Source organism: Triticum aestivum, chromosome 2B (genome assembly GCF_018294505.1).
Source record: "Triticum aestivum cultivar Chinese Spring chromosome 2B, IWGSC CS RefSeq v2.1, whole genome shotgun sequence".
Lineage (NCBI taxonomy): Eukaryota > Viridiplantae > Streptophyta > Magnoliopsida > Poales > Poaceae > Triticum > Triticum aestivum.
Window position 1 is genome coordinate 181,295,146 of NC_057798.1, and position 11,304 is coordinate 181,306,449.

An 11,304-nucleotide genomic window follows, 5' to 3' on the forward strand; every position below is an offset into this window, starting at 1 on the left:
GGGCCGGGGCGGGCGCGGGGAGGAGAGAGGAGGCCGGCTGGCCACGTGGCGCTGCAGCAATGGAGGAGAACGGCGGCGGGGTGATGTGTCGCGTTGTGATTGGTCGGGGTGAGGTGGCGGCTGGCGGGTGGACGCGTCCGGCGCGGAGGCGGACATGTCCGGCGGCGGGGAGGAGTTTGGCTAGGGTTTGGACTGCGGGAATTTCGGGGGAGGCCACATATTTATAGGTAGAGGGAGCTATGAGTGTCCAAATGAGGAGCGGTTTTCGGCCACGCGATTGTGATCGAACAACCGAGAGCATGGAGGGGAGTTTGCTGGGTTTTGGGCCACTTTGGAGGGGTGTTGGGCTGCAAGACGAAAGGGGCTTTCGGGCTAACTCGGTTAACCATTGGAGCATCAAACGACCTCCAAATGGCACGAAACTTGACAGGCGGTCTACCGGTGCTATACCAAGGCCGCTTGGCAAGACTCGGTCCATTCCGAGAACGTTTAACACCCGCTTACAACGAGAGGCAAAAAGGGAACTCTGGAGGACATAGGAGTGCCGAATTGCAAAACGGACAACGGGGAAAATGCTCGAATGCATGAGATGAACACGTATGCTAAACGAAATGCACATGATGGCATGATAAAATGTAACACGCAAGCAAATGACATGGCAACTACGGCGAATAACTGGCAGACACCTGGCGCAACGAAACCGGGGCGTTACAAGGCTGCCCTAGGGCGAGCCCCAAGGGGGCCAGCGGCCATCCTGGGTGCCTGGCTAGGCGTGCCCCCTTCCTTCTTTAGTGTGTGAGGGAAAGGAAAGGGGGTCGGCTGCCCTAGGGCGCCCCCTTCCCTTTCTCCCTTGCGTGGGGAAAGGCGGGAGGGGGCCAGCCCCTCCCTTTCCTTTACAAGGCCGGCGGATAGGTTGGGGGCGCACCAACCCCTTGTGGACTGGTGTGCTCCCCTCCCTTTGGCCCGTTAGGCCCAGTAACTTCCCGTGGCCTCCTGGAACCCCTTTCGGTGATCCGATAAATACCCGATGCATTTCGAAACATTTCTGGAGACCAAATAGTATCGCCATATATATCAATCTTTACCTCTGGACCATTTCGGAGCTCCTCGTCATGTACATGATCTCATTCGGGACTCCGAACAACATTCAGTCACCAATTCACATAACTCATATAATACTATATCGTCAACGAACGTTAAGCGTGCGGACCCTACGGGTTCGAGAATGATGTAGACATGACCGAGACGCTTCTCCGATCAATAACCAATAGCGGGACCTGGATGCCCATATTGGTTCCCACATATTCTATGAAGATCTTTATCGATCGAACCTTTATGTTGTCTGTCGGTATGTTACTTGCCTGAGATTCGATCGTCGGTATCTCCATACCTAGTTCAATCTCGTTACCGGCAAGTCTCTTTACTCGTTCCGTAATACATCATCTCGTAACTAACTCCTTAGTCACTTTGCTTGCAAGCTTCTTGTGATGCTGCATTACCGAGAGGGCCTAGAGATACTTCTCCGATACATGGAGTGACAAATCCCAATCTCGATCCATGCCAACTCAACAGACACCTTCGGAGATACCTATAGAGCATCTTTATGGTCACCAGTTATGTTGTGACGTTTCATAACACACAAGCTATTCCTCTGGTATTCGGGAGTTGCATGATCTCATGGTCGAAGGAATATGTATTTGACATTAGTAGCAATAAACTAAACGATCATATGCTAAGCTAATGGGTGGGTCTTGTCCATCACATCATTCTCCTATGATGTGATCCCGTTATCAAGTGAGAACACATGTCCATCGTCAGGAATCCTTAACCATCTTTTGATCAATGAGCTAGTCTAGTAGAGGCATACTAGGGACTTGGTATTTGCTTATGTATTCACACATGTATTTAAGTTTCCAATCAATACAATTCTAGCATGAATAATAAACATTTATTATGATTAAGAACTATAATAATAACCACTTTATTATTGCCCCTAGGGCATATTTTCAACAGTCCTATGGGTCTTCTAGCACCAAGACGGTGTCCTGCTTGATGCCGACTCTCACTGATCTAGCCTATTGATGAGTTCCGGAAGGCTCCGCCAGAGATCTTCATTGGGTGCCTGGCGCCTGTAAATTGTTGGATCGGATGGGATTCGGTCGTGTGTGCCCCTATTTCAGCCTGTGTGGCTTCAGGAGGGCGTGACGCGAAGCTTCGTTGACTGTTGATATTATGGGACATGTTGGTATATCGATTTTCATGGTGAAGACAGTGGCGTAGAATGGCATGGTGGCGGAGGTCTAAGGCCTAGTAATGGCGGATCAAGCTTTCGAGGCAATGAGGACTTTGCTTGGTGGTTTGTGACTCGTAGTAGCGGCATCGGCAAGTGGGGGTGGCGGCACAGTAGGAGTACAGAGTCTTAACTTTCAGGGTGAAAACCCAAGGTCTAGCCTTAGTTGGTTGTGCCTGACAGTGATCTTGTTGAAGACATTGTTTTGAGAGCGCGGATTTTCTTCAAGGTGAAAACCAAAGATCTATGATCGGGCGACGACGGCGTTTGTGCACTGTTTCCTTCCTGAAGGCGTCACTTTTGGAGAATTTGGACTTTGGGTGTTTGTCTTGGTGGTCGTTAGTACTGCCGTTACAAGGAATTGATCACTCTAGCGGGATTTTTTTTCTTTTTCTTCTTCGTTTTGAGTTTGGGTTGTGTGCATCCGTACTGTCTTTAGGACATTGCGTTGTTGCAAAGGCGGAGTGTAATTGGTATGTTCGTGATACTAATATATATATTTTTTAAAAAGTGCCGGCTTCCTCCTCCACAGTCCACGTGCTCTTCTAGGCCGTGACACTGTGTCAAGTATAGATTACATTACACGAAGCTACAGCTACAGACACGTGCATGCTACTACCATACAAAGAAGAAAGCTGACGCATCTCATTCCCTGCTGGTATAAAATAACACCAAGCCCATGGATTCCGGGGTGCATGAACCACCGAAACTGTTGACAAGCACGCAGCACGCAAGCCCATGAATTCCAGGCACATAAACCACCGAAACTGTCGACGAACATGCAGCACGCAGGTTTATATCTATCTACAGGGATCAGATCACCTTCCCATGTTTGAAAACAATCGGCATGTGGTGAAATGAACCTGAAAGAGTAGCCCATACGCCAAGAGAGTATAGCAGCAAGAAACAGAGGCCCATTGCCCCTGTTTTCAGAATAATTAAATATCACCAATCTCCTTTCCTGATCGCTGCTGCCGACGCACACGAGTTGAGAATCTGTTAGCATCACACTGTCCTGAACCGTGTCAAATAGCAGAAGTTGCACGTCCATTGTTTGGTGCGAGCTCAGTAGGTTCCGGGGGACCATTGCTGGATCAGCGGCTCAGTTGTGCATGTCAAGGGAGTCCTCAGACCTCTCCCAATGCAAAGGTGCTTAGATGAGGTGCTAAGTGCATTAAATACCTTAGCAACTCAAGTCCCCAATGCATAGATGCTTAATTTGTTGTTGCTAAGCACACTTTATTTAATGAGTTAGCACCTAAAGTCTTTCATGCATTGGCCAAATTGTTTCATTTAAGTGGTTTGCCTAGGTTCTCGCGCTTGGCATTGGTTCTTCGTGAGGTCATCAAAATACTCTTTCCCCTCCTTAAATGTTGTGCCATGTCACTTTTTTGCTTATGTGGCATGCTTAGCATCTGTTCATGGTGAAGCACTGGGAAGGGCCTCATGTGTTCGTTTCCCCAATTTCACCATGTGTTCGCGCCTAGATTATTGGACCCGAGCCGAGGGTCCATTGGTACCACCAAGAACATTTCCCATCCTATCCTAGAAACAAGGGCAAGACGTTTCGTGGACCAGGGGGGCTCTGCACAGATTTGTTAACACTAGTTGATCAACTTGCGCCCGGGACATGATCAGGTAGCACATGGCTCCACCTTTTGGTTGCCTTTCCCTCGGTCTGCCCTCAAAGCACAAGCCAAAGCCATTCCACGCGCGTTTCGCGGCCAAAACGAGTAGTCCACAAGCTAAGTGCATGGTCCTTACGGTTCACTCTTCTGTTTGTAGTTTATTATATGCAACAGCTCGAATGCTCTCTTGGTGTTTCCGGTCAAGAAAATATTGTTGTTTTTTTCACACAAAAATGCTTCCTGAGCTTTCGTCTCTCATTTTTCCATGCCAACTGAGCTTTCCTCTGACCAGCCCAATATTCTTCCAAACAGTGCTATCAGGAGACATGCCACAAGACTAACCAGCACAACGTTTTGACAAAGCCAAGGCATAATATTCCCACATAACATAAGGAAAGCAAATTCAAAAGGTTGAAGAAGGGGAGGCAGGAAGCTGCGAGGATGTGCACTGCATCATCATCATCACCATCATCCCTCTGCGCTGCGGTCTTATATTAGCAAGCACACAAACATAAAATGCAAACAAGTTGAGGGAGAAAGGCAGCAAGTTGCGCCGACGTGGGGCCCGCCCTTTGCAACTTCCAAACAACTTCCTGTGGTTTTGTCACGCATCTTTCCTTGCTTTGCTTTAGCTGTCAACCAGGACCCTATCACCTCCCAATTCTCGCATGTGCTCCTGCCTTTTGGTTAAAGAATTAGGCAGGAGGGGGGTGACAAGTCTTGCCTTGTGCATCCATCTTCCTCTCACACCCTATCCTCAGCTGGACAACGCCATCCAACCTACCGGGATCTGCCTGACCCTCACTCCCGTGTTGCTCTGTATTTGCATGATTGGTTATACAACTATAGACGAAAGCAACTTTACAATAGACCAAAATAGATCATTGCTTGTGTTTGTAGAGAATTAGATACCCTGTCACTTGTTGAGTACATGCGAAATTTGTTTCCGTAGTTATAATATTAGTCCATGGGAAATCATTATCCATGGCCTCGACAAAACTCCCTGCCACGAACAAACGGAACAAGAATTCATACAGATCTGACAACCGAATCATGTAAACATAAGAGCCATATGGGAATACAAACATAATATGAATCCATTACAATCACTTGCTTTTACAAATCAAGGATAAAACTCAATGACAATACGGAATGATCAGAGTTTACATATAGGATACAAATATGTTTCTTTGCACTAACTTTTTTTCCTTAGCATGGCCAACTCAATATCACCATGTGTTAACATGCCAAAACTTCTCTCGGGCTTCGGGCACCGGTCATCATCATTTGCTACTTCTCTTTACATCGGAACTATGGAGGCGAATAACACAGAACCATAACCTAAACAAAACGCTAGGACAAAGCACATTTCAGATGTTTCTGGTAAGGGCATAAGGCTCCTGTCATGCCGCCTTATTGGTTTGGCTTCAGGGCGGCATTCGGCCCCAGTCCAAGCCATGGCTGGTTCTCAAACTCCTTCTTGACTGGTGTTGCATCAGAAGGAGAAGCTTGATATGGTGCCTTTGCATGCAGACTGTACGAAAACAAAAACACAAGTTAGATCCATATACTTCGATGGTAAGAAAAGATGATCATGAGTTCATGACAGCAAAAGCAACTTACCGATCCTTTCTCTTCTCAAGGAATCGGTGAAGTGACGCCTTTCTAGCAATTGGCAGATCTACAAGACAGAAAAGATTTTGTCAATAATCAGCACAATAAGAACAAGCGACGTACATGTCAAACAACACAATGGATATGTACAACAAATCACCGGGCAATTACCAGAAGCATTCGGACGAGCAGACTTAGGAGCAACAACCGGATCACTAGGCAAACTACTTGCCGGGGCCAGCACGGCCGTCTGGACCTTGGCGGTGTCTGCAGCAGTTGTGGTCGCAGAGACGTTCTGAGCAACCGGGCTGCCCTTGCCAGCCAACTGCATCAGGCCCTTGGCCTTGTCGGCTGGGAAATCGTTGAACACGAGCACCTTCCCACCATAGAAGATGGTCAGCTGGCTCTTGTCTTCCTCCCTGAAATTTATTTGCACACAACAAATAAGTACACCTGCAGACTACTCTTCAGTTTTGCCAAACGATCTATGGGAAACCATATTTTTGATTCATGTACAAACAAACTCAGCTCGATCAGTTGTGTTGTATCAGTAAGGATACGGTTTAAGGTCGATTAGCTACGCTTTGGAGCATTAGCAAACCTAGTACTATTATCACTCAGAGCATGGATGCTTGATTGCTCCATCCCAAGAAGAAATCATCTCAACCCAGGGAGCAGTTGGTTGCAAATATAAAAATCGGTTAATTGCAATCACTCTCAACTAGATTTCAGGCCTTGCAAAATCCAGTACCGTTCAGGTAAACTGAATAGATAGAAAGGTCGTAGCGTAGGCTCGACATCTGACTTTTATCTGTATGGATTCTGACTTGCACTAGCGCACAAGGCTAAAAATGGAGTAGGGGAAAGTGGTGTGGTCCAATACCTAGTAGCGTCAGGGGCGGCGGCGTCCTGCAGGCCGGCGCTCTGCGGGAAGAGCTCCATGGTCTCCTTCTTCCTGCCGGCCTCCTCGCCCTCCGCCCCAGGCAAAGGGCTCTTGGTGTCCGCCGTCCTGTGAGCCTCGGCCTCACCTGAAACCCAATCAAAGCCTCAGATCAGAGAGCTGGTTTTCTCAATTCACTCGACCAGCCACCAAATTCCAGACCATATCGACGCGACGAGGACCTTCGTCCCCCAAAACCGGAAAACAAACTCAGATCTCGCGCGAAATCCCCCCAGAGGGCAAGAACTTTGTTCGCACGAACCGGAACGCAACCTCCCCCCACTAACCAAAAAAATAAATAAAGAGCGAACAGCTCTGGTGAAGCGCCCAAATCCCGAAACATCCCCGCTCACCCTTGTTGATTCCGAGGCCGAGCTCGGCCGCGGCGGCGCCGTTCTGGCGGACGTAGCGGCTGAGCAGGCTGCAGGCCATGGCGAAGCTGGTCGCCCTCTCCCCCTGCCTCGCGGAAGCCGCCATCTCCGGTCTCTCTCTCAGCTCCACCTCCGAACCTCCTCCCCTTCCTCCAAACAAACCTTAATAGCGCAGACGGAATCGGAATCGGCCGAGCTCGCTCGTGGTGCTAGTCTCGCGGCGGTGGTGGTTGGCTCGCCTTCCTCGTGCTGTCTGTCGTGCGGTGCGGGATGGTAGTGTGCCGTGTGCGTACGCGTCGTGCGCGTTTATAAGGGAGGACGCGGTTTCTGGCTTGGCAAACTGAAATCTCGCCCCCGCGGTGGAAAACGGATTAATTTAGTGCGAGCGTGGGTGCCATTTCGATGGTTGGATTAGTTTAGCGCATTTATTAAGCGGGGCGAGGGCCGGGGCGGAGGGACCGCGATGATTGCGAGAAATTTCGCACGTGGTTCGTGTGGAGGAGGAGGAGGGGGAGGTGGGGCTTTCACGGCCGGCCCCTTTCGAAATTCTCTTTCCTTCTTTCTCTCTCTTGCTTGGTTGGGTTGATTTTTTCACCCACGGGCGGGGGCCCGCCTTCCCCATGTGCGCGTGCTTAACCACCGCGCGAATGCGATCGTGGCTGTGGCCCTGTGGTACTGTGGTGCAGCACGAGCGCGCCTGTTTGGTCAGATCCGGGTTTTGACCTCACACTGCCCCATCACTGTTCCCTCGTGACTCCTACTACCATTCCTCCCAATCTTGCTCTCCCTCGAATATCTCTTGCGCTGTGAAATAGGTTAGACTGGTACTGTACTACGACTACCATGCATAACTTCGTAAACTTCGTAGGTGCATCTCTGGCAGATCCGTAAAACCGCGACCCGCATAAGGCGTTTACAGTTCGACGAAAAACTATTTTGCAGGTCAAAATCGTGCAAGGCAGAGTAGAACCCGTATATGAAACTGCATAATTTGAAAAAGTGCTTCGCGGGGGAAATTGCAACCACACTAGTTCATCACATACTACATGATCATTCATAGTTCATCATCACATACTACATTATCATACATACTACATTCAACCTCTACTACTAGAGGGGGGGTGGGGGATCTCACGGCGGCGAGGCCGAGGTCGATATACCAAAATGGACGAGCTCGCGGCCGAGGACGACACGGTGGAGGAGCTTAGTCCTCGTCGGAACTGACGAAATCGATGAACTTCTCCCTCTGCTCCTCGCGGATGCGCCACCACTTGTCTTCCTTGTCCTTCGCGGCGAGGTTGGCTGCGACCGCATGCTTGAACGTGAGGTCTTCGAGCTCATCGTCGTGGCGGCGGCGCTCCGCCTCCTCGCGCAAGCTCCGTTCGGCAATGGAGGCCGCGACCACGTCGAAATTGGCCACGAAATCTTCGGGCCCGACGACGCCTCGGCGCGCGATCTCCTTCGGCTCCTACTTGAAGGCTACGACCTCAATCTCCTCCGGCTCCTCCGACCATTCCCTCTTCACGGGGAGAAGCCCCGCGCCGGGAGAGGAAGAGCTCGCGGTGTGGGAAGATCTCGCGGCGGAGGATGAGCCCGCAACCGAGGAGGGCGTACGCCCGTGCCGACGGTCGTACTCCTCCGTCTCGCGAAGGAGGAGGCTCGGCAGCGGCTCGAGGCCCTTGTTCGTCCACTTCCTCGCCGCGCGCTTCCTCGCGCCATCTAAGCGGACACGCTGCTCGCGCTCGGGGTCGCTGCCTCCACCGGAGCTGCCACCCGAGCTATGGCCGGAGCTCCACATGCGGCCCCACATGGCGGCTGGAGACAGAAGGGGGCTCATCGGCGGCGAGAAATGTGAGGGGGGAGGAGTGGGGAATTGCGGCGAGACGTGGCGGCGGGAGTATAGGGTTTCGACCCGTATCTGCCCCACGAACCCGTAGATATACTGCTTCAGGGGGCGGTTGGCAGGCCGTGGTAAAAATATTTACGGACCGGGCGAGTATACGGGCTCTGTTCTGGTCAGAAAATTGGTCCGGGTCTGTATACTCGCCGGAATTTTGCGGGTTTGCGACTTATACGGGGTCTGCTAGAGTTGCTCTAACATATCTGTTTGTGGTATCAGGGCATGTACAATGATTGATAAAGTGGTCTTATCTTAATTCTTACATGTAATTTAGAGATGACAAAAAAACATGTCTACAATGGGTCATCTCTTAGCCTTATCTTCAATAACTAGTTATTCCTAAAAACATGGTGAGACATATTGTGCGAAGAGATCATCTCTTGCCTTCTCTTAATTAAGAGAAGACAAGCCTTCTCTTATGATTTCTCTCTCCTCCACCTCATCATTTATCCTACGTGGCATTGCTAAGATAGAACCATTGTACATGCCCTCATATCATGCAAGTCTCTCATTTTGATTCAAGGCGCCTTATGTTACGCCTACGTGTTATGTTACCTCTCATCATCAACTATTTGTCATATAAACAAATTTTATGTTACTAGTTAAGTTACACTAGTAGAAAACGGAGCTTTATTATCGGTTCGTAAGGGCCTTTAGTGCCGGTTCTGCAACCGGCACTAAAGAGTGAAGACTAAAACCCCCCTTTAGTACTGATTCGGCACGAACCGCCACTAAAGGCCCATCACGTGGCGTGAGCTCGCGCCGTGGTATGCGGGACCTTTAGTACCGGTTGGTAACACCAACCGGTACTAAAGTTTTTTTTTTGAATTTTGGAAAAAAATGTTTTTTTATTTTTAATATTTCTGAATTATTTGATGATTTAGTCTCTAATCACCCTCTTAACTGCTCAAGTGTGGACCACTCATTCTAAATCGTCTAACTTTCTGGCCGGTCACCCATCCTCTCAATACCCCAGCCTGAGCACGCTTAATTTCGAAGTTCTATTCCCCCTACTTTTCAAGTCTGCGCTTTTGTTTTCCTCACAAATGTAAGCTGTCAATCCTATTAACCCTCACGAGTTTAGCTTGAGCATTAGGTCACGTGTTTCACCGTTTGAGTTTGAAACTATTATTCTAAAAAACAATAATTATTTATTAACACTAATATTTCTTGCATAAGTAGTTTGACCATAGTTTGACCATAGTTTGACCAGATTTGACAAAAATTCAAAAAACTGAAATAATTATTTAGTAACACTAATATTCTTGAATAATTATTTAGTATCACTAACATTTCTTGAATAAGTAGTTTGACCACAGTTTGACCAAAATTCAAAAAAGCTTAAATTTGAGCATTTTTTTCTTTTAGAATTTGAGGATTCTAAAAAATTGCAAACATGCCGTAGGCGGTCAAATTGGATGCGGATTTTCGTGCTGAACATTTTGATATATTATATGTTTTTTCCGACATCGTATGCAAAAGTTATAGCCGTTTTACTTTTTCATAACATTTTTTTGCGAAACATGTCCAAATTTAAGTTTTTTAATTTTCCTAACTAGTAGATTTAGTAATATAACTACATCTCGAAGAATTTTATTTTTTGAATTTTTTATCATTTTCTTTTGTTTTTTTCAAAACTGAAATGACGATACAGAGGGGGTAGAGTTTGAAAATTGCCCTATAGTCCCGGTTTGTGTCTCCAACCGGGACTATAGGTCAGACCCCTTTAGTCCCGGTTCGTGGCACGAACAGGTACTAAATGTTAGCCCTTTAATACCGGTTCGTGCCACGAACCGGGACTAAAGGGGCTCGTGGGACCCCGGCCTGACGCCAGCCTGCCACCACCCCTTTAGTAACGGTTCGTGGCACGAACCGGTACTAAAGGTTCAACACGAACCGGCATAAATGCATAGCCGTTCGAACCGGGACTAATGGTACCATTAATACCGGGCCAAAATTGAACCGCGACTAATGTGTCTCACATTAGGTCATTTTTCTACTAGTGTTTTTTTTTTGCGGGTGACTAGTTAAGCTACTCCTACTATGATAAACATTAGAATTTTTGCTCTTCAAGTTTTCTTTGAAAAAACAAAACACCAACTTTATTCATTTGAGACGGTAAGTACATCGCTTGTGAGAAAGGCTACAATTTAATCTGCGGCCTCCTCAACCATTTAATAGGCGGATGGAATTAAGCCAACCTAGCAAGTGCATGAGCGGCACTGTTTGCTACTCTACTAGAATGCTCGAACGATATCTTACAATAGACATAAGTTTGATATATTTCACACAAACCCAAGTATGTTTTATCTGTTCAAATAAAAAACGTAAAAAATAATACCTAAACTAGTTTGTAGAGGACTGTACGCGCGACCATGCTGGCCTGCGGCACCTCTGTCACTGTCCGTGTTGTCGTCACCATCGAAGTGGTCCTTCCAGCGAGGGGGCGAGACAGCCTAGCATAACCGCCGCCTCACGCTCACGGAGAACTTGCTTCACTTCCGGTTGAGATTCGCCCCAGAACGTGCGTCACTGCTGCGACTGTGCCCTTCAGCGAGGAG

At 48.3% G+C, this 11,304-nt stretch overlaps 1 protein-coding gene across 1 annotated transcript; it reads right to left on the bottom strand.

Annotated features, from left to right (window-relative positions):
• Nucleotides 1-5,299: 5,299 nt before the first annotated feature.
• Nucleotides 5,300-7,221, bottom strand: LOC123044219 (protein TIFY 10b). Its single transcript, XM_044466894.1, has 5 exons — nucleotides 6,826-7,221; nucleotides 6,416-6,560; nucleotides 5,704-5,951; nucleotides 5,542-5,599; nucleotides 5,300-5,452 (listed from the first exon to the last, which is right to left on the bottom strand). Exons 1-5 carry the CDS (start codon nucleotides 6,947-6,949, stop codon nucleotides 5,332-5,334), a joined length of 696 nt encoding a protein of 231 aa, XP_044322829.1. The 5' UTR covers nucleotides 6,950-7,221; the 3' UTR covers nucleotides 5,300-5,331.
• Nucleotides 7,222-11,304: the final 4,083 nt, after the last annotated feature.